The sequence below is a fragment of the Necator americanus genome, chromosome I (genome assembly GCF_031761385.1).
Source record: "Necator americanus strain Aroian chromosome I, whole genome shotgun sequence".
Classification (NCBI taxonomy): Eukaryota; Metazoa; Nematoda; class Chromadorea; order Rhabditida; family Ancylostomatidae; genus Necator; species Necator americanus.
In genome coordinates, this window is record NC_087371.1 from 10,693,101 (window position 1) to 10,719,843 (window position 26,743).

Here is a 26,743-nt window from a genome sequence, read left to right on the forward strand (position 1 = left end):
CGTATCCCAAGAAAATACCTGTTAAAGCAGAAGCATTCTGTGCAACCGAGCCTATTTGATGAATCCAAGCTGAAGGTCCCGTCCTTGCATCGATCGCATTTCTCGCCGATAACGTTCTTCTGGAGGCAGAAACCAATGAATATTAGTCGTCAATAAAGATAAATACCAATCTAGGGTACAGCTCAAGCAAATCAATAAAAGAGCAACAATGAATGTCCATTCAATGAATGCGAATAGACTGCCGATCGATAATCGATCCCCACCTTACAGGGACATTCTCCTTCTTCACTGCACAGGCACAACCCGTCCTTGCACTGTAGCGGATCCGTACCAGCTGGTTCGCAGTCGCAGGCATGGCACTCCGGGAAACCATAGAATCCATGAGTGCATCGGTCGCACCGCAGGCCAACGTATTCGTTTCGGCACTTGCACTAAATAAAAGAAAACTAGATCACGTACTCGAATTACAATTGCACGAGTTTTTTTTTAAAGAAAGTGACGTATTAGACTGTGGCGTTAGGTGCATTCGATGTGCCCCATAAGTCACGCATAGGTCTATTGATTGTCAAAGTTAAGAATTCGTTTCCAAACTAATAAATCTTTGATATCATTGAACAAAGAGCAGATCCCGTGCAACCGTTCTATAGTTCAGCACTTCTTCCAGATTTTGCTCGCTAATCAATAATCCAGCTGGCAATGCGGTATAATTATCGATCAAATGACAGAGCAACCTCAAAGCCGAAAAAAGCAATTGACCGTCAGTCTACAGAGAGCCAAATTATAGACTTATTCCTGCTCATTTCGAAAAAGTGTGTCTCATGCTACAGTATCTGTTGATTTGTTTACTTATTCATCCCTTATTGACTGATCAGTCGATGTACAAACCTGTCCGGTGCGAAAATCGCACTTTCCATTGCTGCTGCCCACTTCTGAGCATTGGCAAAGCTTGCATCCTTGTAGCGGATGATAGTCCCAAGCGTTTTCCGTGCAATTCTCGCACATCGCTCCTACAGTATTCGGCGGACATACGCATTCGCCTGTGATTGGATCGCACACTTGGCCGGGGGCGGGGCAAGCTTGGCATTCTGCAACAGGATCAGCTCCAGTCCTTTCTTTGTTGAATTCATTCGACTTTTTCATTCAAGTGTTTTCTTTTGAATTAAAACAGATATAAATAAAATAAGAAGAATTACACATAAGTAAGACAAGAGAAAAGAAAAATCACAATTGTTGAAATGGGTGCTGTTTGCACCTCACCGATAGCTGACTTACCTTTGCACCCTTCCTCATCCAACCCGTAGTGATTCGGTTGACATTGGTCACATTTTAGACCAGTGACACCAGGTTTGCATACGCATTGTCCGGAATGCAGATCACAAATATCGCCATCCGATCCCAGTGGATCACATTCGCAAGCCTAGATCGGATAGTATGTGAACCAAATACAGATAGTAGTTGTGAAGATTTTAAATGGCACTTTCAGATGATATGTCAAGAAATTTACTTATTTTCTAAATGATATGTGAAATGTTTTTGAAGGACTTGTTAGAAAACAGAAAAAAAAACAAAATATTGAGTTAGTGTCATCTACGATTTCCCTTGACTCTGGGAAAAAATCTGCTATTCATTTCCATAGGACTAGTGCCTAATACGCTCCTTTCTGCTACCAAATTAGAAGAGAAAAAATCTGACGCAACAGAGATGGAGAGCAAGCCTTAGCTGTTATTTAAAGGACTGCTTTACTTTGTAAATGGTTTTATGTTGATGTTAGTGTCCTCACTGACGGAGAGTGTAGTTCACATTAAATTATGAGTTCCAAAAGAAATTTTCCTCATAATAAAACATTCAAATTACATTTCTTTCCAAAAAAAAAGAGTGGTCCAAGTTCTCTGGAGAAATTTTGGAACTGTTTACCAACACTTCCAAGAAACACATACACAAAGTAACGGAACACACTACGAACAGGCGGAGATGCTCGGAAATACTCCTACCAGATGGCCGTGCATGTTACCGTGTACAGTTCCAACACAAGAAGAAACACAGCCACCAAAGCATTCAAAATCTTTTCATGAAACGGGAAATTTTTTCTGAAAGAAATTTAAAAAAATACCTGACACCCTGTTCCACTGGTAATATTGAAGAATCCATCAGCGCATTTTTCGCACATTGTCCCGTCAACATTGTCACGACATTCACATTTACCGGTCACATTGTTGCACTGAATCCACATTGTTAAAATGAAAAATCGCCGTACAAGGAAAGCACTGTCCACGCTCAGCCCAAGCAAATCAACGTATTGATCCGATCAAACCTTGCCATCCTCTATGGATCCATAGATATTACAGTGGCAGAATTGGCAACCGGCGTCAGTGAAATTGAAGTACGACGGTCGGCATTGATCGCATCGCTGAACGCACATGCATCAGCCGATCAATGAACTCGCAGGCCAATCGATAACAGTCGATACCTACCTTGCCGAAGACACCTTGTTTACATGTGCATTGGCCACTTACTGCATCACATTGATCTCCAATGCTGCCGACGATGTCACATTCACAAGCCGGACAACCGTTTTCGATGTCACCGTGACCGTCCTTTAAATACGGTAAGGATCTTACAAAAATAAAAATTAGATGGATCAACATTAACGTACCATACAACGATCGCATTGTTTTCCGATGTAATTCTCCTTACACGTACATTCGCCGTCCACATTACTACACTGAGGTGAATCTGATCCAACATGATGACATCCGCATGGGCGGCACGTGTGCTCCAACGCGGATCCCCAGTGATTTTCCTTGCATAGCTGTAAAAATGCTGGTTTCTCATTTCTGGTATCTCCAGAGGTCGATGTATTTCCATATCTGAATGCGTTTTTCTGCCTGTTTGTGACTGGACAGTTTGGTATATAACTTAAAGGCAGCATACCACGAATCTGAAGTGGTGCGGATTTCAGGTGGAGTATCCGTAAACGGGGTCGTAGATTATAGAGACGGGGGTAGTTCCGCTCATCTCTCCTTGCATCACTGCAAACAGCCGCCTCCAGAATGCTGCATTGTAAAAAGCCATCTATTGCAACGCTCCACCCCTTGCACCGCCTCCGCCCTGCGATTCGTCGAAAATCAATCCGGGCTACCTCGATAGGCATTAAAGGGCGCTACGCGTGCAAGGGTGGCGCGCTGCTACAGAAGGCATCGTGCAAAACACCATTCAGGAGCCGGCTGCTTGCAGTGATTCAGGAAGAGATGAGCGGAACCACCCCAGTCTCCATAGTCTACGACCTCGTATACGGATGCTCCACCTGAAATCCGTACCACCCCAAATCCCTGGTATGCTGCTTTTAATTATTTCCTTACCATTCATAGTTAACCCCATTCTACTTTATTATCCGATTCTTACTTGGCAGTATTTTTTGTATTAGCTTGTCGGTCTTTCCATATGCTCCTTTCCATTCTTCCTCGTATCTCGCTCCCAATTGGCCTTTTTACTGTCTGCGTTTGTCCGAGTCTGTTTGTTTGTCTGTCTACTTGCGCTACTGTTCCTTTACAGGACAACCGGTTTAAATCTTAGATATGTGCTGGAAAATTTCGAATTCCGAACAACGCTAAGAAGAAATTCCTTCCAAATAGGGAAACTAAGGAGATTCATAGATTCACCCCCTGATTTTCTCGTATTTTCTTACAATGCATTTTTTCCACATATACATAAGTCTCAGTGAGTGATTCTAAAGGCGTCATCTATCTTTCAATGAATATACACTCTCCGCTAACAGGCATTCTTTCATCTACTCATAAGTGCTTCCTCATAACGTTCAAAATTTCGTTGCCTGTTAATTAGCTATTCTGCATAGGACCAACTATACCGTATGACGACTACAGTCGGGTCCAAACGACATGAATCACAAGTGTAGTTGCGGTGCATTTGCGTACGCGCCCGAAACGGCGAGGTGGAGGCAGCTGTTGGAACCGAGTTGGGGCCGTCGCAAATTGCAGCGATGAGTGGTGCCAGCAAGGGTTTCACCCCTCCTGGCTGCGACGCTCCACCGAAGCGCCTGGAGAAAAGCCGTGTACGCAATTGCGTACGTGCTTCATGTTGTTTTGACCTTACTATAATTATGTGCTTATATAATTTTTCTACTTTTAATCCTAACATCCCTATAAAACACATCTGATTATCTATTTTTTTGGATGTTCTCGCTTCATTTTACAGGAGCGGAAATTCTTGACTAAGATTCGTGAGAAAGGGAAGACTGGGACTGTCCCACCCACCTCGCAGTGCTCGCCAGTCGTATCTCCGATACACTTCAAACATTTCCCGGTCTCCGAGTCGCAATTGCCAATAGCCATCAAATCGATATTTCCATTGCATTCACATTCCTTACATGTTCCATTCTTTTCCAGAGGGTTTCCAAAGAAACCGTCAGCACACCTGAAACCCAGAATTTCTTGGAAGGCGAAGAGATCATAAGAAAGACAAGAAAGACGTAAAGAAGACTCACACTTCACATTTATTGCCTTCATATCCTCTCTCACATGCTGTGCACACGTACGCATCTTCTTGTGAAGCTGCAGGTCCCGCCACGACAAGCTGAAAACAATCCCCAGGCTAGGAGTGCATTATTGATTGAAAATATTGACTAGATACCTGCGTCATTACGCATTCCGCTGAGCGACTATTCTCGGCTGTTGGACACGCGCATGGTCTACATGCACCGAGCTCTCCTCCTAAAAAGGTACCACTTCATATCTGTTGTATTCGTTCTTGATTTTCAAAGGTCATACCTAGGGATGGATTTCCATAATGACCAGGTAAACAGAGTTCGCAGCGTACTCCAGTGGTGTTATGCTGCAAAATTGAATTTCCATACTTTCTGGATGATGAATGGAGAGGGTAGTTATCGAAACGCTGTGTGGAATTATTGGATCTTTAAAGAGGAAGAAATTCCTCTTTTTATTCTCCCGGTAACTTAGCACACGATACCACCCGAATAAACGTATGAGAACTTGTGGGCGTGACGTGTCCCCAGCGGGCGTGGCGTGAACAAACCTTGCAATTGGTACATTCTCCTGTGAATGGGTCACAACTGTCCGTGTGTCCCTGGCAGCTGCATTTCTCACAACGTCCACCGTATAGCTGGTTGTTTACACGGCGATATCCAGGAGCACATGACTGGAAAAAATGTCGAAAAATCTTTGGTCAAAGAATGGCTAAATTTTGAACGATTTTCAATCTATTTTCAGCAAAAAATCTTCATTTCAGAAGGAATTTTCACTTCCAAGATGTCAATCTCAGAAGGGAAAAACAGGAATCGCTCTAGATAAGCGACTAAAAGGATGAACAATACTTCTGGATTATGTTGATTTAAACCTGAATGATTCCTTTTCATACAAATGCCATTCATATTACTTATCTTAGATTTTGTAATTGCAAAAAAACTGCGAGTGAACGTATTTTCACGGGTATAGCTTTGGAAACTTGAAATTCCAGGGATCTAAACTTTAAAAAAAACTCAGTAAAAAGAATTTTCAAAAGGAACCCTGTTTCATTTGAACTATTTGAGGGACTGTGGAGGCTAGTTCCGATTATTCACAGGATTGGCGCAAAGAAAACGAGACTTCGATTGTGTATAGTTTCTTGACCGTAGTTCATGATTGGTTGACCAATCACAGAGTTCTACATTGGCTGTAACTCCAACTACTCTTTAATTTTAATTCTTACCTCACAACTATTCCCTGCGAAATTCTCCGGACATTCACACACTTCCACTCCTCGCATTCGGGTGTCCGGATGTGCTGGATGTAGTACGTCTTCATCCATTTGATCCACAGGACTTCCTTCAGGTGGCGGTACTGCCGTATCCAATGTAAGCCCAAAGATACTGGAAATGTGACGTTTCTATTTTCTCATGTAAGATCATCATTGCAAGAATTCGGGACTACCGCAGGAGTAACCCCGGTCCCACCTGCTTTGCAGTTGTTGCTGTTGATACATGGCTCTTACAAGGAATCGCTCCACACCCGCCAGCGCCCTCAGCATGTCCGCTTTATCCGCCGGGGTTCTTGTGACGGAATTATACCAGCCGGGACCTTCTCTGGAAAAATTTTCACGAATTCGTGATGTAATCATTGTCTAGAGTAATAAAATAGGTAGTCAATTACCTTATAGGGATCTGAACGGTCATGTTTTCGCGTGGGAAAAAGTCCATTCGGGTGTAATATTCGATTTTGATACCGTTTCCCTGAAAAAAATACTATAATTGGTGAGACTAAAATAGTGCTGCGCTTAGGATCGCTTTCGTCTTCAGCCGAGTTTGCTCTCGTTTTCCTCTCCTTTTTCGAGGATTTATTTCAGAACTAAGGAAGCTCACCTCTATAACGAGGTCAGCAACTGGGACACTGTTCCCTTGTTCCATCGGTACATAGTAGACAAAATAATGCAGATGTCCACCGTAACTATTGAGCTGGAACAAAATAACAAAATTTCCACTTTTACATACATCTTTACATATATTTTACATTAACACTTTTACATACATACATCCGTGATTGGCTACATGCAAGGCCTTCGTCCAATCATAACTCGGATGCAACGCCCACTTAATCAAACAGATTGTGATTGGCGGGTAAGGTTGAAGCTTCACCGCACCGTTTTAAAAGCAATATATGCAGACCCCTTCCTAAGTAATCCACGTGAAACTGCGCCCACACCTACCATATTTCCAGTAAATGTGTCCGGCGCCTTCCAGTAGAACAATGATCGATCCTTGTTCTGATTAGCGTTGAACATTAGCACTTCACGATTCTCGACTTCCGGTCGTACGTCTCGCCCACCGCTAAGATCCGTCAAATTCCAACCGACATTGTTCGAGATCTGCAATTCCACGCTACTTATCCGTTATCCGTCATCTAATCGTTGGCGACAGTTGACCTACCACAGCCGTAGTCCACGCGATTTCACGACATTTGTCCGTCATCCCAAAACAAAAGCATGCCTGACATCCTAACGGATTTTCAGCATCCAAATGAATTGTTCCTGGGCGACATCGGTCGCAGTATAGGCCTTCGACATTTGTTTTACATTTGCACCTGGAAATAATCAATAATTTCTCCAATAATCAATAATTTTGATGAATTTTCCAATTTTCAAGTTCTTTTATGACACTAGCTGGTTGGAATTCTGCCTTGACATGCTCTTTTTCAAGTTCGCCCCTATATCTTCCCCTTTCCTTGGTTTTTATTCTCTTCTAGTGGTGATTAACCGTTCAAGGATAACAAAGTTAGTGAGCCCGCCTGAGGTCCCCACACTAGTTCGCCCAGGCCCCTTGACGTCATCCGTTTTGGGTTCAGTTGGTCATCCAGACCTAGGTAAGCGTTCTTCTACTGCAGTAGTTGTTCTAGGTTTGGGAAAAGGAGTCCCGTGAGGATTCCTCACCTTCTGTACCAGGAGGATGACCCGTCAACTCATCACACAAGTGCTATGAAGGTCCAACTTTGCTGAATAAAATTTGAGTGATATTCTAGTGAGCTCTGTTACTTCTTGTTTCTGTATTATGGCACAGGGTCTGAGGGTGTTTCAAAGAAACAAATAAACAATTAAATAGATAATTGATAAACACTAATAAATGTAAATAACTAAAAACTAAAATAAATAACTCGTGTGATCTTCGGGCAAAACGAATGGCAATGCTTTATCATTCCGGATCAATTCAAAACAAACAAACGAGTTTGCAGGAGGATATGCTCAGAGTTGGCAAAATTAATTTTTAAAAGAAGTCCAGAAGAATACAGACCAACTGTAGGTTATTATTCCGTTCCCATGTAAAACCAACAATAAGCTGTTTTCGCTACAAAATACTGCCGTTTCAATCTTATTCTGTTTCAATTTCCAGAAATTACTTTATTTTTTATTTATTTGGGACAAGACAACAAATTTTTTCCTGTTCCATATTCGTTCCAAAAAAAGAACTGAAGAACCATTGCCTAGTATGTACCAAAAAAGTCCAATCAATCAAATATTGATTGATTGGAGTTTTTTTTTTGGTTGACAATCATTTCCTCCAACTTTGTGGAAGAAAAATTATTAGGAACTAGAACCAACTAAAGACTTTATAAAATACCAACTTCTCCTCCTCGCATGTGTCAAAATTCACTGAGCCGGCTTGGTTACACGGACACGGTTCACATTTTGGATAATTACGGTAGCCACGTGCGCAACGTTCACAGCGCCTTCCTCCGAATCCCGGCTTACATACACAATCACCAGGATGCTGAAATTGCGGAACTACGCCAAATATTCCTCATCAATCGATTGCTGATCTACGAACCTGTCCGGAGAGAGCGCTTTGATCATCCCGAATACACACGTCACTAATGGATCCAGTCAAATCACAGTCACATGTTCGACAAGCGTCCTCTCTGAAAATAAGGATGATGATTGTGGGCGGAGCAGTCCCATGCCGAATGTTCTGGCCCTATTCTTAGGTTCCTACCTATAGTGTGAGAGTCCACTCGGTCGATAGTAGCCATCCTTACATCTTTCACAGTTGAATCCCTCGGTGTTGTGCTGAAATTGGCCTCATCCAGAACCTCCAATAAATCAAGACAAGCAAAACATAAAAACCTTTTGTTTATGTACGTTTTGTTTATTTATGTATTTATTTATGAGCACCCAAAACAAGATGAATTGCTGTGGGTAAAATGATTTGAAAACTATCGTCAAAACCGTTAAAGGATACAAGAAAATTTGAATGGGAACGGCTTAGAAGAGAGGCCCCGCCCTCACCAAGAGTACATGCAATCACCTTGCAATCCAGGCATCGTCCTCCACCTTCGTAAACCCCTTCAGGTGTTATCGACCATTTATTGTTGTCCAATTCTTCGTCATAGACGCAAGAGTCCGCATGATTGAAACATTGGCATTCTGGAAAATTCGACGTTGATCTTAGCAACAAACAGTTCATAGCTTCCAAAAATTCTTCCGTACTTTTTAGCAGAATTCCTTGCTTTTTCCACGAAGGCAATAAAATTAATCTAACTCGAAAATGAATTTCAACGATGATCAGTGGGCACAAACGCGGATCCTATTTATTGATTGGTCGATCATTCACGATTTAAAAGCACATACGTTGACATATATTCGGGTGTGCGTTCGTTCCTGGTTTCCAAGGCAGTTGATTGAACATAGGACAGCATCTGTTGCAGGACTCGCCGCAGGTGTTATGTCGGCATTCGCATTTGAATTGCTGAAATCAAAATCGATCAATCAATAATCTTGGTCGATACGACTGTTTGATACGACTTGGCTATCAAAATAATACAAAAATGTCCTAAAATAAATGCGTATAAAGATTCCAGATTACCCCTCTCAATAGAAAAGAACAAGAAGAACAAGAAAAGTTTAGTAACCCATCTGATCGATCAATAATATCGATCTCTTCTGCTTACCCCCGTAACTGGATCACTCGGGCAACTCTCAGCGTGTCCATAGCAAATACATTGTCCACCTATCGATATGTCCGAGATTGAATAGAAATATCTGAAAGATCAGAGATTAATACTTAATCACCTACTATGCAATCGATCGATAAACATCCTCAAATTACCTCATCGTTACTGATTTATCGATCCGATGAGTTTGTCTATTGATGATCATCAAATCTGCGTTCAAAGTGCGCGGTGAGATAAGTCGCAATCGTACATATCGTGCACGGGTGAATTTCTGAACAAACGATCAATAATTATGGTATTGATCGACATCGATTTGGTGTGGTCGGATACCTGCAGTTCCAGTGACGGTTTTTCCACTCCGGGACGGCCGTTAACGAGTGATGTGTGAATTTCACCACCTTCCAACGGTGTGATCTTTGAATACTCACTAGTACAGTGAACCTGAACAAAATGAACTTTATTGATCGAGTTGCCTCAAAATGTTGGATAATTCACAAAGTGGTAGGATGCTAATTTTGAGCAAAATTAGGGAAGTGGGATGCTACAGTACCTCGTCATCCCGCTGAAATTTCGGCACTCCAGTCGTTGCAGGGACACCAAATTGTCGCATGCATTCTGCATCCGACATCGCGTAGTACTGCCATGGTTCATAGTTGACACCGTCCAACGATTTCTCCAAAACCCATGTCCCCGGACGGGGAGCGTTCCCCATCTTGATGATCACATATGCGACTTGGTACTCCTGAAGGATTTTTTTTTATGCATTCGCAAAAATTTTTCATGGGAATTTTCGATGATTTCGCTTAAGATGTACTCTACTGTACTGACGATGCTTACTCGTCAGGCTGCCAGCAGGGCTTGTGGAGCGGCTGCCGGACCTTTCTGATGTTTCTACCGAGATCGGAGGCGATTAGCCGCATTTTTTAGGCTAGTGGCAGTCAACAACCACCAAATTAACTTAAGCTATTGGTATCTAGTCTGTCTGTGTGATCTCCTCAACTTATATTTACCGTACCCACTCCAATACATGTGATCCCTCTTCCCCCCTTAGTGCAGCCGTAAGTAGCTAGCCATCCTTGCCACCTTATTCATATCCATAATCCTCCCTACTGAAGAGCCTCGAGAGTGAATTCTAAATGTAAACTTTCGCTTGTATGGAGGTTCAGAAATGGAAAGCATTTACCTCAAACTTGCGTAATCAAAGGCATCACTCCACGAATCTGAGGTGATACGGATTTCACTAGGAGTATTCTTATAAGGGATAGTAGATTGTGGAGAGGAGGGTGATTCCGTCCATTCTTCCTAATTGCCTTAAAAAACGGCCCGGAAGATACGGTGTCGGGCGTCCTGGCGCACTTTTTTCTACAAGGAGTTCGACTGGAGCGCGCCAGCCTTGTGCGGCGCCGCATCTTCTGGGCCGTTTTTTAAGGCGATTAGGAAGAAATGGACGGAATCACTTACCTCTCCATAATCTACTATCCCTTATAAGAATACTCCACCTGAAATCTGCACCACCTCAGATTCGTGGGGTGATGCCTTTAAACCCATGAATATAAATATCTATACGTTACATAACAGCGCAATAATTGTTACATAATCGAAGAAACGTTTGCAACACACACAGCCGTATATCTAAGCGTTGAGAGAGAAAAGGATTACAAAACATAAAAAACGTAACTACAAAAAATTCACAAGCATTTACCTAAGCGTTGAGAACATAAAAAATTAGATTACAAAAACAAAAGAGTTGCAATGACGCATGAAGATGCGCTCACTACCTTCTCCTCTTTTAAGCGGGACCACGCTTCGTGCGAAGAATATTTTTTTCTGCTCTTTCCTTGATGAAAAAATAAATACTACTAAATGTTGTGAAGAATCCCGCTACCTCAGCGATAAATTCTTCTCATATATCCTATTAACACGTCTATTCTTCCCTTCGTCTAAGGATAGAGACAAAACGTAGATCTTAAGATCCCTTTTCCTCTACTCTTATTTTTTCTATTCTATAATAATACTTTCATTGCAAAAATGCCAGGAAGCGCAACCAATGCCTCTGGTTGATGACGGTTCATCCAGCATTCACCTCTGGTTGGTGACTCTGGTTGCAACCTCAAGAAACTTACCAGAATGTTCACAGAAAGTGCAATTTTTGACGTAGCAGTATAAAAACGATGGAAACACTCAGAAATCGGAAGATACCCGGATCAAAAAGGTAATAGCAGAAACTGCAACAGTTTCGAGAAGGGAAAAGTTCTTTTCAGCATCTGCTAATCCATGTATAAGAAGTACAGTAGCCCTGTCACAAGAATTCGAAGAAAATTCGAGGAGCATCATTCACGAATTTCGATATGAATAAATAAATATGCATTCATGTATTTTAATCATTTACTCTTTTCCATATATTGCATAAACCAACGAGCAGGACATACGATTACGGTACCGTGTTCTCACTGACCCCTGGTAGACCATCACCTTTAAGAGCGCTGGCAAACTTCCTTTACGATGCTTGTATGGCGCAACCAAAGTCAAACACCGCAGAGACTTAGGGTCAATATGCTTTTGCGATAATAGAACAGTTTGAGAGAAGGAGAACGTGGTATGAAGAGAGTACGAAGAAAAGTTAAAGCAAAAACGTAGAAATAAAAAAAAAGGGAGAGAAAGAAGAATACCTGTCGCAGATCGATCGTGATGTTGACCCGCTCATACTCCAATCCATTCGCCAAAGATGGCGATTGCCACCACCTGGAATGTTGATCGATCGAGAGATCAAGAAGTAGCTCAGTAATCTATCTAGTAGATCAAAAAGATCAGCAGTGATCTACATTAATTACTCACCTTTTCGTGCCATCTATGGCGAATTCTATCGGATGTCGATGACGAGCATCGTTCGCGTCACAGATGTCACATTGGGGCGATCTGTGATATAATTTATTTTCCTAAGATGGGAAAAAAACCAAATTTAGCCCTTTCCCTACTCTTAGGTGAGTTATCCAACAGAAATAAAGATTCGACAAGGACTCCAATACAATACAAACAAGAAAGATTTTTTTAGTGATCGAAAATCATTTAACGGCAGCGTATCACGAAATTGACGTGGTACAGAAACCCCGGGAGAACGAGGAGTTCGGGTTGCCGATGACGGAAATGAATTTGGCCCCGCTCAGTTCCCCTACTCATCCTTAAAACGGCATGGGAACCGCTTTAGGTCCTACGAGTTACGTTAGAACGAAACGAACAATTGTGCATGTTTCAGTTCACTCAGCTTCCTATTCATTTGTTTCCCTTGAATAGGACGGCACATGCACAAAAATGGCGCGTTGCAGCTGATTTCGTAGGAAAGAATGGCGTCTTCCATACCATTTTCTACGACGGGTAGGAAAAGATGAGCGGAGCCACGCTAGTTTCCATAATCTACAACCCGAACTCTACGGTTTTCCTTGAATTTCTGTGCCTCGTCAATTTCATGACACGCTGCCTTTAAGCGTACATCAAAATATGTACCTTTACAAAATAGTTTTTTTAGCTTCAGTAAATAAGATACGCAGAAAAAATACATTCTTATCCTTCTCTTTATTCTTTATTTTCCGAATGATTGAATCAACGTAATCAATGAGAGGTTAATCATTGATCACTGGCCAGAAAGGGTCAGAATGGGTGTGAAGCAGACCAATAACTCTGCGGAAAATATCCAGAAATATCAAAAATAACCTTCACACACACACACACACACACACACACACACACACACACACACACACACACACACACACACACACACACACACACACACACACACACACACACACACACACACACACACACACACACACACACACACACACACACACACACACACACACACACACACACACACACACACACACACACACACACACACACACACACACACACACACACACACACACACACACACACACACACACACACACACACACACACACACACACACACACACACACACACACACACACACACACACACACACACACACACACACACACAAAGTACCTGGGGTGTGCAACCATGAGAAAAAAGAACTTTCAGACACCTGCGATTGAAGAGAGACAGTAGCCGATTACAGTTATTCTATTTAAAGCCAAATTACAGCTCCTCCTCCATATCTGACGCGTGACCCTCCTATAACTCAGCTACTGCGGTTCAACCGAACAACAAACAACCGAGAGTTATGCAAATCCCCTTAAAGACTCTTCTCAAGGTGCTTAGATGAAGGTATAAACCCCACGGGAAAAATCAGAACGTTAGAAGCAATTCCTGCGAACTGAAGCTAACGAATATAACTAGGATGACATGACGAAACTGCTCTAAACCAAAAGAATTCCGCAAAAGGTCGCAAAATAACGCGAACAATGTCTACTGTTTTCTTTTTGGGGTCCAACAATATCCGCACTGTGGTACAACAACAGTTGGGACATAAGTTGACCAGATTCCAAATCACCGCCACCGAACTGAGAACACTTACCCTCCGGTTGCTGTTTTCCGTAATAACACGTGCTCTACCAATTTACAGTACTCCTCCCGTTTTGAATATCCACAAGTGGCAGTAGCGTTAATCAAGGAGTTTGTTGCCAGATTGAAAATGCTGGGGAAGAGACCGCGTTCTGTAATTGCGGACATCGCCTCTTTTCTCGGAAAACTTACAAATTTCACCAGTTACCGCTTTCGGTTGTGATAAACTCCTGATATGGATCGTAGTCGTCCTGGCAATTCGTGTAGGCGACCAGCAGCACGATGGCAGCAATCCAGTCCAACGGACTGAGTAACTGCATCGTGCGTGGAAGTGCGATCGAACACGGCTGCAACACGGCAGGATATGAAATTAGGAACGAGCACCGACTTCGAAACGACGGAGATCCTGACACAATCGACAGGAGAAATTCCGGCAATGCTGGTACTTTCACGTCTGCTCTTTTCTCTTTGACACGAAAAAAAAAACCAATAGGAATCAAAAATATTTCGGAATATTCGAGGTTTTTGAAAACGATCGCCTCGAAGCGTTACAATCGTTAAGCATGCTTCATAGATATTTGGTGCAAGACTAATAAAAATTATTCCATTTCCATCCTGTTCGTTAAAAAAAATAGGAATGAAGCATCTTCAATTGTTCATGCTTCAAAAAATAACGTCGAATTTTTCTTCTCAAGTTTTCAGATACAAGAAGTTATAAAGTTATTATAAATACGACAGTTTTATTCCTAAATGTTGCAAAGAAAAGCTATGAAAAATATTTTCAAGTGTTTACAGAGAAGCGGAAAAAACAAATGATATCATGTCTCGAATAACCTTTCACACCACACAATGAAAATGGACATTGAAAACTAACAATAAATGAGCATTTGACTGCATCTGACTGGAGAAAAAAATTCCTAGGAACACCATTCCTAGCATTTAAGGTGTGGTTACCACTTCACAGTGAGCACGAGCTCCGCCCACAAACAATTCGACCATGAGAAGAACGGGAATTTCCAATTAGTTTGAGGGAATCTGAGTCATTCCGAAATTCTAAAGACCTTATATTAACGTTCCGTGGAACGTTTATCCTATAGCAGGACGTATGCAAGGACATTCCGTTGAAGTTTATATCAATTCAACTGCTAGCAAGCAGGAATATACTTGTGGAAAATGAGCACTTTATGCTGGACCTCTTCTTTTTTTGGTCGATTATCAACCGCTTTGGAAAAAATCCGGTCAAACTGGAATTCAATGAATCACCTACAAGGTTAGGCATGCGGAAATCTGTTTCAGATTGTCAAAAGGAAACTTAAAGAAAAATGAAATAAGAAAATAAGTCTACAAGTATAGTTTAGTAGGTTGCTCTTCGGACAGTTACTGCGCTGCTGTTGCGCGCTAATAGCGAAGAAGGGGAAAAAACGAAAAAAAAATGTCCCATGGCTTTAAATTCCACCGAGTCCGCCACAATGACAGGAAATAGAATCACGGCGCCACTGATAGTGTAACAAAAAAAAACAGTATCAATCAAATTGCAGTTGTGTTTCGAACGATTTTTTGTTGCATTTTCAACGAAAACCAGTTCTAAAGAGGTAGAAATGTAATAGTCAGCATAAAAAGATGATGGACAGCAGAGTTTGGAAGTAATTACAAGTAAAAAGAAAACAGCGAAGACAGCTGATGTTTGAAATAACTTTTCTACGTTTCTCATTCGTTTAGCAGCGGAAAAATCCCAGCATAAGAGTATTGGCTTGAACGATATTGCAGATGAGAGAAATCGGAAGTCATCGATCAACTGAAGACGAAAAAAAAAACAATAAAAGTTGAAAAAGTGAAAAGTCCAAACCGCGAGACACCTGAAATTTGTCGGTATCCATGGAATTTTTTAGGACTTATACGGGAAAAATTGGTCTTTAATACTTCGATAGTTAAAAGAATTTATAAGGTACAAAGATATGAAGCATCGTAGAAAAAAAGGAACCTCATGGAGAGGAATTGAGAGTAACATTGAGATTGTATGGTTCGAAAAAATTCAATTTTTCAGACATCCGAAAATCTAGGTTCTAATAGCCGATGGTTCGAAGCCGCCGTAGACCAGCTAAATCCCTAACTTCGTTGACGTTGACAAATCGCTACAGGACTGGTCTTGAAAGGGAGAAGAACAAACTCAGCTGGGACGTGCAACTCACGTCGTATAGGTCAGAGACCCCGTTCATAAAAACCTCAAAACGATTTTGACCTCAAAACTTAAACGATTCCGAATTGAACCGAAAATAGTAGGCAAATCTTGGGGGAATTGATCAGTGGAGTGTCAAACTACTTTATCCGTTACTTTTGGCGCTTGGTCTGGTGCCGAACCCCATGAATCAAGTCGCTGCTGAGTTAAAAATCCTGCAGGTACTCTCGCCATATCTAATTGTATTTCTCTCAAATCATTCATTTTCTGCAAATCGTCGGTTCGACGTGTCCCCGAACTTTTTTGTGACGCTACTAGCGGAACATAACATAAAAATGTAGATGAGTTATGATAAGCAGTTGAGCTACAAGTAAACACGAACAGGATAGAACTGTTCCGCTACTAGCGAAAACGAATCGATCCATAAGACGGTTTTCTCTGGAACTAATAAAGAAAAACAAGTATATTTGCAGACTACAGCTACAAATATGTAGCTGTAGTCTGCAAATATACTCTAAAATACTCTACTAAAATAATATAATGGTGAACGTCTTCAGGGTAGAAAAATGTTTCTTCTGGTCTGCGTGCGCCATTACACGTACAAACGATATGGCGCGTTGATAGTACGAGCCCCGTCAATGAAGGGGGAAAAAGTGGCGCAAACGGTCGTCGACGCACGACACTCTTCCAACGATGATTTGACAATATAAGAACTAACGTTTGCTGATGATTCTGCAGTTGCGGACGGAAGTAGTCCCATTTTTTAAGAGAGTGAATGGTAAAAAAATACCCTTACATAGTACAAATACATTACTCACCATCGCACTTAAAAAAGAATTCGGAATCAAGAAAACAAAAAAAAAATTAGCATACCTATTGTAATTTCCTCAACTACTGAAATTTGTTTTCTGGAAGAGAAGAACGCATAAGAAAGAGCGCTGAGTGAAAAAGTTGTGGATGTGTTTCGAAAAATAATTAACAATATAAAAAAGATCAAATACTAGAGAATTGTGTTTAAGTAGGTGATTTTAAAGAAATAGCAAATAGAAAACCATATTTCTTATGAATATTACCGGTCCTCATGGACTTTGTGAAATCCTTCGAAAAATTATCCAAAAAAGAAACAAGTGTGAGGTTGTGAGGGTGGTAATGCCACTCTATGTAGCCATCCAGACAGCTTATTAGTTGATCAAAGACATCTGGATGGTCCATTTCAAGAAAGTTTTAAAAATAAGGAAAATAAGACAGGAACTTAAAGATGATATGAAATAAAGATGAAATTTTTTGCGAAATAAGACCAGATTTGAATATCTTATTATATCTCCTAGCTCTCAGATGCAAGAAGAAAATGAAAACAGTTGGATACCGAAGTGAACTTGAAGGGGAAAGTAGAGTAAAGAATAAAGATTTTAAGTCGTTACGGCTGCTAACTACGAAATTCAGAAAATTACAAAAAAAAAAAGAAAAGATAGGATGAAAAATCAATAAAAAAAAGGATTTTCTGAAAAATCCTTCCATTAGTAACGGAAAACGTCACGGAAAACACATGATCACTCTTAAGACACAAAAATAACCCGAGGAAAATTTACATGAATACAATTCTTGTACATTTACGGACCACGCGACCATGTTCAAAAAAACAAACTTTTCGAATATTCGAAAAACTCGAAAATGAAATGTGACTACATTTCATTTCCGAGTGCAGAGAGGCACCGCAACGCTTCAACATTTCTGTTTAGTGCTACATCGAATGAGTCACATGCGATTTGCTGCTATTAAACAACAAATGCCATGACATTTTTGGTCAGGAACATTGCATGGATCGTTCCCGCAGAGGCAATTTTAATCGATGAAATCAATCGATACGAATGAGGAGAAGAACAGCAACGCCGGTATTCCATAAGTGGAGGTTAACGGGACACTCGATCAGTGCGCAGCGATCTCATTATTCCTGTGCTGTAATAAAGGCTTACACCCACAACAACATATGCACTTCTTAGGCCGCTGCTAATTGGGGTAATTAGAGAAGAGGATCAATCGATAATTACTCTAGTGGGGCTGTCAAACGTAAGTACAGTAAATAAATTTGATCCTAGAAATGTTGTCAGTCGGCTTACCTAGAGCTGGAAAGTCTTCTGTCAAAGGAAGTCACCAACTCAACTGAATTCGCCGACATAAATGAGGTCTTATTGATTTATTGATCGCTTCGTATTGCTGCAAAAATGGGAATGGTACACGTTTGAGTCATGGATGTGGATTGCTACGTTTATTGACGTATGAATCAGATCAGAATACGCTTGAAACGCGGAAGATCTCCGACGAACGAACACAGCGAACGATCCATGTCCGTGTTTATGTCTTTCACGCGTGTATAGTGTGGATTTTCACTGGAATAACCATTTGACGGTGGTGTGTTAAACGCTTTTTTTCCACACTACACACAGCTATCACGTTAACGGCTATCGCCGAGATCCAGATGTTCGCTCCGTCACTCTCACAGGTACGAATCACTATGGAGATGAAGAATTAGTGGGAAATTCCTTAGATGAAGTATTGTAGGAGGAGAGACTGCTTCTGTCAAGCAAGGAAGTCGTTTGCGTTGCGGCAGACGCGTTGCGGTCGCGTAGGTGAGCATAAGTGCTCCCGGCTGTATGGCGCAAAGTATAGGTACTGTATGTAATTGTAGTTAGCCGGTGAAACGCTAGTGTACGCTAAAAACAACTGCAAAGAAAATAAAAGATTCGTGAAAAAAGGTAGTCACCCACGCGTAGATCGAAGAAAATAGAAATTATTGCTGTGATTCTCCGTATAATTAAATTTTGCCTGTCATAAGACTCATCCATTGTAGAAAAAACACCTAATTTTACTTGTGCAGTTCCAACTATTCCAAAAATTTTTACTTCTTCGGGATCTATCAAATTTACAGATATTTTCGTAAGTACAGCTTTCTTAGGAGTCAAAGCTAATCACCATTTCTCGCACCCTCTTAGGAAATTCTTGAATACAATAAGAAAGACTACAGTAAATCAAAAAGGTGGAAAAATTGGGATATAGAATAAGAAGAATAACAAGAAGAAGGAATAGAAAAGAAGAATAAGAAGGTATGAATGTAAGGTGTGGACGCATAGTGCGCCAACCACCTGCTGAATGAATGTTGACCACATGCTGAGCCGATGTCAAGTGCTTGCCGACCATAAGCAGATTACGGTAATGGATCATCTGAACAGGAGGTGTTGAACCTTACTGTACTCATGCATGGCATCGACATATTTATAGAGTAGTACATAGTAACTTCAAATTTGGTTTATTTATTAGTTTTTATCAAAAAAAATTTAATCATTTTCGCTTTACTGATGCTTTACGTTTAGTGATGTTAAATGTGGTTCTTTTTAAGTATTTCTTTTTTTCTCTGGTTTTCTTTTACTTAAAGTTTTTTTGATTCGGTGATTTTTTGACACTTACCTTCCTTTGTTGGACCCAAAAGGGCTCCAGACAAAGCATAGCTCACTCTATCGCTGGTCGTTATTATGAAAAAAAATCTGGACATTATTTATAGGCGATTTTTGGGTTTACGGTAAGACTGTTCAACAAAAATCAATAAAACTGGTCAATAACTCAATCGATAACTAATCAATAAAAAGGGGAAAATTGCTCCCTTTCTGCTCATTCTCACCACTTCGAAAAAAAAAACTCTATAGATGCAAATGATTCCGAGTTTCAATCAATGAGGAACCCGAACACCATCAGGAACGTTCGGAAGATATGTACAACGCCCATCCATCCATTCATCACTCTTTCGTATAATTACGGTCGGCGACCGTATTAACCACATCTGATAACACATCCACAAAAATGCTTATCGATCGAAAGATCTGATGGATTGTAGGATATGGTGTTATTGATTGATTTTATAAACGGGCACATTTAGAGCGCAAAATAAGAAGGCTTGCAATTAAGCCCTATGCTTCTAGCGCAAAAAAAAACCAGAAGATAGAAGTAATTTTTTTATAATCATCAACGCATAGGTGGTATTGCACATTCATGAATACTCGAATATTCGAATAGCCGAATACCGCAGAATTTCTAAACATCCAAGCATTGATTCGAAATTAATAGTTCTCTAATGAAAGCATCATGAATCATTCATACATATTTTAATGGTAATAATAGTAATAACTTCTAAAAAAAAACCTAGTGTAGTACGAATTGCGCGCAAGATAGTGCAAGTGCTTTTAAAAAAAATGAGGAGTTAAGGGTTCCATATTTTTTTAGAGATAAGCAAGCAATCTGTGAAGGTTCCAGCTAACTCATTGAAGCAATCTGTCCTTTTTGACCCATTTAAGCTGGCCAAGCTCACTTCTATTAATTAAAATAGATAACCTAAGCTTATGAAAAGAAACGTCATAATTTCCCCTTCTTCGATGCGATTTTGACTTTGACCTGAGAGTAGGAGGAATTTTTCACTCAAATGAACTTGCGAATTACAATAAAAGGAAGAAAGTGACAGATGTGTTAGGAGTTAACGAAATATGTTCGAACATTTGGAGCAGTTCTGGATGAAAAGGAACTTCAAGTTTTTTTCAAGAAATTAAACTTTATGCTAAGCAGTAGAGAAATATGTACATATCCTTATCACTACATGAGAAGTAGATACTAAAAGTCAAAACAAAGTAGCGGCTCAGAGAAAGAGAATACTTGGTTTTTTCGGCAACGTTCCAGAAAAAAATAACGTTATTTAAGGAGGAATCGTTAGGGAATCCATCGAAAGAAAAAGCGGCGTCTTAGTTGTTGCGACAACCAGACGGTAGGCGAATCCTTGTGGTTTGCTGCTGGCCGATGCTAGGTTATGCAAATACACGGATGGGGTAAGTGGCAAAAAAAATTGTTTGCAAGTTTGTAGAGAGGCACAGGCGGTTAGAGTGTAGATACTATTCATGTACGATAAATTCACGTTCTACAGGTTCTCTAAAAGTTCTAAAGTTTACGATATCATATCTATCCACCAAGAAAGGAAGAAAACTTCAAAACCTAGATGACAATAACCTGATAATATCAGAAGATAGATATACGATCAAAAAAGGACAATCACACCACGTCGCTGAAAAAAAGTATAAAATTGCTCTTCGTATTTCCATCCAACTTAAGGCCGTAGAAAAAGAGGAGCTATTTGTTTTTGTGGTTTACTGTAGCAAGGCATGAGGCGCATGACCTATGGACCTATAACGCAGAGAGCGTAAAAGGTGCGCATGGCCCAGGTGACCCAGCGGACGGGCGAACTCCGCCCGTTCACTTTACGATCGGTCAGCAATCATAACGTACTGTTCACACTACGCGACGAGAGCAAAAGAACTTCATAACTACAGCTTTAGACGCTCTGCTCTCTCTCTCCAAGCACCTCTCCTTAAAATTCAGTAAAGTGTTAGATTAGACGAAGTATAAGGCGCTTTAGTGGTTACTTTCCGGAATCCTAAGTGTGAATCATCCAGGACTACCTGCAACTGTGTACAGTCACGTACACCTACCACTAAAAAGGAACACTTCAACTGACGATGAATGTGAGGAAGAAATTGACTTCGTCAACGGATTCCCGCGATGTAGTGATGAGAGTACGACGGAAAATATTGCTAAAAACTAGTAAACTGGAAACAAATCCAAAAATTGCGAATTGTGTGGCGAAAATTTCAGGAGACTAAGTAAAAAAAATCAGCATAATCATATCATATCTAAAATTGAAGCAAACTATTCAATTTGTAGGAAAAAAAAGGAAACATTCCCGTTAATCTCACTCTCGCTTTCACTTCAATTCCAGAAAATTCAAGAAAACCCTTACCAATTAGCCAGTTCCGTAGGAAAAAAAGAACTATTTTTTGAAATTTTCTAGAAGAAAAACAAGAGGAAAACAGGTTTTGCAGCCATTTTCTGACGACATTTTTCGAGTTCCAGTTGCCTAAAAGCATCATTAAAGGAATATTAAAAAAGAAAGTTTCCAACAGATCAACAAAAATCTCGAAAACGAAAATATCTTGTGCCTTTAAAAATATGTAAAGTAAAAAGCATGGTAAAGAAAAGTACCTAACAATGTTATGAGATTATTCATTTTTTGGATATTTTTTCCGAGCGAGTTCATACGCCACAAATCCTCCCGACTTTAATTCTTCATCTTTATAAGATATCAGATTTTCTACCAGCAGAAGATCAAGCGATTGAGGGAAATTCTGGCTTCGGAAAAGGATGAGGGAAAGGGATTTTCATACTCGGGCAAATAATTGAAAATGAACATCACTACTGGCAGAATATGAAGAATTGGTGGATTTTGCGTATTTTGCATCTTTGGTGAGCACGGTCAAGCAGGATAGTATCAGGATTGATTCAACCGTCAGACGAAACTTAAGGTTGTATGTTGAGCTACTGTTGTCCACAAAACACACGAAGCACTACTGATCTACTGATCCATGAGTGCAAGGACTCTGATCGAACCTCTCACAGAATTAGCGCTGTTGAACGTTGCGGCGGCAAGCACAAAAGCGATATAATCGTATTATCGATAAGTGTGATAACATAGGTGAAGAGATGGAAACGTTGAGCTCGCTGCTCAAGGTTACGCTTTCGCCGATGACGGAATGCAAACGATGAACGCTAGATGCACTTTTGTCGAGCGGCACGTTGCTAGTGAATTCTAACTATCTGCTAACGTATCTCGTATCGTACGATACCGAAAGATTTATGCGAAATCAAATAAAATCCCAAACTATTTACTCTACAAGCAAATAAAGGGATTTCGACCTTGAAGACCCTAATCATGAAGATGACGACTCTGACTCCGCCCATTTTTGAGAGGATGCATTTCTTAGAGAATTGCCGTGTACGGTTGTAAAAGTCATTTTGAATAACTTAGAAAAATTCACTGTTCTATGAGCGATAAGTACGTATTTATTCTACTAGAAATATGCACTTATTGTTTACACATCAGTAAAAGAGATCAGTTATTCGAGCTTCGGTAAGACTCATGCTCTCTTATTTTTCTCTATGGTCCAAAGTACATTGAAGGAAAGCTGGTAAAAGAAAAAAATCTTGAAAAAAATAGAGTAAATGCTCCAGAGACAAAATAGTTAGGAAAAAAACGGAGTTTCTGAAAACTGGAGGCAAATATCTTGATGAATGTCTCCTGTAAATGATAAAGAGTACAACTTTTACAGCAGCCCATTAAAGAAAACATGCATTATCGCATATTAAAAAGTAGAAACTTATATTTTAAAATTTGAAAAAATGAGAGCAACAAAAGAACGAGAGTGGACAATTTCCAAGATTGTTTGCGAACCACGATAGGTAGCACGTGCTGTTATCTACACCGAAAAATTGCCCATGTTTCAATTCCAAAAGAAAAAAACTCATGCTTTATCTCCTTTCAAATAAAAATCTACTATGTTCCCGAAAAAAAAAACCTTAGCACAACACGGATTCTTACCACTTTAAAGGCATCACCCCACGAATCTTAGGTGGTGCTGATTTCAGGTGGAGTATTCCTATACGGGATGGGAGACTACGGAGAAGGGGGTGATTGCGTCCATTTCTTCCTAATTGCCGTAAAAAACGGCCTGGAAGATGCGGCGCCGCACAAGACTGGCGCACTCCAATCGAACTCCTTGTAGAAAATAGTGCGCCAGAACGCCCGAAGCCGTATCTTCCGGGCCGTTTTTTACGGCAATTAGGAAGAAATGGACGGAATCACCCCCCTCTCAGTAGTCTCCCATCCCGTATACGAATACTCCACCTAAAATCTGCACCACCTCAGATTCGTGGGGTGATGCCTTTAAAGCGATCAGCCCACGACTAAGGAGACATCAGGTGTGTAAATTTCCAAATTGTATATTTTTTTCAACATAAAAATTTGAAGAAAGAACGCTGAAGAGAGGAGACCTCCTGCGGTCAGTTAACATTCTCCTAAACCCGTATTTGAAGTGAGATTTTTTTGTAAGTGGAAAAAATCTTGTTGTTATTTCGAGGCAAAAACTTAAAAACTGTGCCGATGTGATTTACGTTAATTTTTCTTTATTATAATTTCCACATTTTCGGAGTCAGCTATTTCAAAAAAAAAACCCAGTACACTCAAACTTCGAGATAACGGCGATTAAGACAGCAGAAACGCTTGACAAATCACAACATGCAACTTAAATTCAAAAGATTTCGCTCCCGGGTGGGCTCGAACCACCAACCTTTCGGTTAACAGCCGAACGCGCTGCCGATTGCGCCACGGAAGCACATAAACTCAACGTTCGCAAATGTTTGGGAGAAAAACATCACGCCACATCTTAACCATAGGAGTGAATTATCTAGTAAGTCTACAAGAAAAACGGGCCAATCGTCGCAAAATTCCGATTCTACAATATGATCCTGGGCTAATATCTAAGGATCTAAGGATAAAACTAGGAAGTAAACTAAGGAACGAATTTGAGTCACTGGAAAAAGTAAAAGGAATGGAGTTACTTCCCAAATTCTCATAATAAATTCCTTTCAGATTCGATAGATCAACAATTGTTCGGTAAAAGAACATTTTTCAGGAATTCTATTTAAGAATAGAAAATTCCTCATCTCAACCGACAAGAAATCCAGTGGTCTGAAACAAAAAAAATTCACATAAGTTAATGGTTACATAGGTTACATTAGTTTTTGCGTTACTATTCATATTTAATTGCAATTCGATAGATCTTTGACCTATTCGACTTGAGATCCGAAACTAAAAGAGACAAAGAATTGAAAATCAACGAATATTTTAGTGGGAGCTCAAAAATGCTCGACAATTCCATAAATCTACAAAAAATATCCTTCCATATCCCGACATTGGACTCAAGCACAGAATTTCGAGGCGAATTTCTGTTAAGGTTTGCATTGAAATTGTCAATTAATATAATATATATATATTTCTATGGAAAATTGTTTAGTAATGCTGTGATGTTCAAAAACTAGGTGATTTCATGAAGAACTGGATTCAGTCGCTGTTAGTACTTGCAGGGTGAAACAATAATGTATGCGAAAGATCAGTTCTGACTTATTTTATTTAATATCTCTACAACATGCCTATTTCTCATTTCACTAAATTTTTAGTCAACAGATTATCCCGATTCTATAGTGCATAGCTCTGAAGATGATGAAGCCGAGGTGTTTCTGTGAAGTTAAAAATTCATTGAGACTTTTCTTCTTAATTATTGAATGTTTGCCAAGACGAGGGAAGTTATAATGGGAGCATGACAGGCTGCTCTTCTATTCTATCACTAATACCCTTTTTAGTGGAAGTGTACATATGTAAAATTGTTTTGATTTATGAAAATGTTTGTTTACAACAACTGTAGAGTTAGATATGCTAAATAATAAACGTTAAAATAATGATAAAAAACGATAAATAAACGATAAATAATAGTACTGATAATGTATACTGATAATGCTACAATAAATATTGATAATAATACAATAAATGTTCCTTTCAGGATTTTTTTCTAATAATATTTCGTCTCCTTCGATGATCATTCATGAACCAAGCAACGAACTTTCAGACAGCTTTAGTTCTTTACTTTTCACTGCGTTTATCAGACTAGTACAGTTCATTTAAATTCCATTGATTTCTGGAGTGATGGAAGCGTATGATCGAGGAAGTACTTCAAACTTGGGTAATTAAACTTTGGGCACTTGTGTAATTAGTAAAATTAAATTTCAAGAAAAAAATTACATGTACAACACATTTAGCTAATTACCATCCTTTTTTCAAAACTAATCCTCTCCTAGACTATAAAACAAAAAAAAATAAGACTATAAAACGTATATAAGTATAGACAATATATCATGAAATATCAAAATGAGCACCTAAGTTTCTCTTTTGTGCGCGGATCTTATAGGAGAACAAAAAAAAGTGTAGTTTTCCTCTGTAACTCTTTAGTAAGGTAGAAGAGAATGTTACTACTTTGTGAGGCAGTAAACATAGCAATTGAACTGTTCCTACTACTGTGAGTGAAGTTTGAGTTGTAAATTTGGTGAGTATCAATAACTACACTAACGAGTACTCATTGATCTACTAATTTTAGTAAGATAGTGGGTTTGGAACCCTTGTCCATGGTTAATCCGTGTTTATAACAGTTCAACTACATAACGGTAAGCGTTCAAGATATGTGAATCAATCAATATATTCGGAAGTATAACTGCAAAGTAAAAGCGGCAATTAGGGACGTGAAATGATAGACGGTGCAGCTGGTTTGCTCTTCTTTGTGGCGCGACGCAACCACAGATGGCACCGCCGTGAAAAGCGAATGGAAGATGATGAAAGAACCCGGACAGAAACCAGGCGCCGTTAGACACTTCTAAGCGTGACTGGAAGTCATGGATTGGTGGAGGGATGGCGACCCGATGACAGAAAAATAGACAGATAGGCAGACATACAGCTAGAGAGAGTCAAAGAGAACGTGTATGGAATCTGCAGTGACAAACTTCCAATTAAGTCGATTAAAAAATAAAGTAACAGTTCTTAAAGAAGATTATTTGTGTTAGTTCCAGGGATTCCATACAAAAAGTAGAACAATATTCTACGGAAAAGAAATCAGTGAATCTCTTGCCGAATTCTTGGGGGTTGAAAGGGTTGAGAATT

General features: G+C 40.0%; 1 protein-coding gene across 3 annotated transcripts in view; it reads right to left on the bottom strand.

Annotated features, from left to right (window-relative positions):
• RB195_005110 (uncharacterized protein) overlaps positions 1 to 14,257 on the bottom strand; it is a gene marked incomplete at both ends in the record, with an annotated part of 28,668 nt that extends 14,411 nt beyond the window's left edge. For all 3 annotated transcript variants that reach the window (XM_064177406.1, XM_064177405.1, XM_064177407.1), the window contains 32 exons: positions 19 to 119; positions 264 to 431; positions 886 to 1,085; positions 1,273 to 1,417; positions 2,111 to 2,218; positions 2,312 to 2,407; positions 2,472 to 2,594; positions 2,654 to 2,809; positions 4,272 to 4,431; positions 4,502 to 4,590; positions 4,648 to 4,727; positions 4,785 to 4,848; positions 5,050 to 5,172; positions 5,722 to 5,881; positions 5,966 to 6,094; positions 6,162 to 6,241; positions 6,371 to 6,463; positions 6,715 to 6,873; positions 6,935 to 7,088; positions 8,124 to 8,269; positions 8,327 to 8,417; positions 8,492 to 8,565; positions 8,804 to 8,922; positions 9,127 to 9,244; positions 9,447 to 9,537; positions 9,605 to 9,720; positions 9,780 to 9,890; positions 10,000 to 10,191; positions 12,119 to 12,191; positions 12,285 to 12,365; positions 13,951 to 14,089; positions 14,146 to 14,257. In XM_064177406.1, coding sequence (XP_064034530.1) covers positions 19 to 119; positions 264 to 431; positions 886 to 1,085; positions 1,273 to 1,417; positions 2,111 to 2,218; positions 2,312 to 2,407; positions 2,472 to 2,594; positions 2,654 to 2,809; positions 4,272 to 4,431; positions 4,502 to 4,590; positions 4,648 to 4,727; positions 4,785 to 4,848; positions 5,050 to 5,172; positions 5,722 to 5,881; positions 5,966 to 6,094; positions 6,162 to 6,241; positions 6,371 to 6,463; positions 6,715 to 6,873; positions 6,935 to 7,088; positions 8,124 to 8,269; positions 8,327 to 8,417; positions 8,492 to 8,565; positions 8,804 to 8,922; positions 9,127 to 9,244; positions 9,447 to 9,537; positions 9,605 to 9,720; positions 9,780 to 9,890; positions 10,000 to 10,191; positions 12,119 to 12,191; positions 12,285 to 12,365; positions 13,951 to 14,089; positions 14,146 to 14,257 — 3,851 coding nt within the window. The remainder of the gene's footprint in view (positions 1 to 18; positions 120 to 263; positions 432 to 885; positions 1,086 to 1,272; positions 1,418 to 2,110; positions 2,219 to 2,311; positions 2,408 to 2,471; positions 2,595 to 2,653; positions 2,810 to 4,271; positions 4,432 to 4,501; positions 4,591 to 4,647; positions 4,728 to 4,784; positions 4,849 to 5,049; positions 5,173 to 5,721; positions 5,882 to 5,965; positions 6,095 to 6,161; positions 6,242 to 6,370; positions 6,464 to 6,714; positions 6,874 to 6,934; positions 7,089 to 8,123; positions 8,270 to 8,326; positions 8,418 to 8,491; positions 8,566 to 8,803; positions 8,923 to 9,126; positions 9,245 to 9,446; positions 9,538 to 9,604; positions 9,721 to 9,779; positions 9,891 to 9,999; positions 10,192 to 12,118; positions 12,192 to 12,284; positions 12,366 to 13,950; positions 14,090 to 14,145) is intronic.
• Positions 14,258 to 26,743: the final 12,486 nt, after the last annotated feature.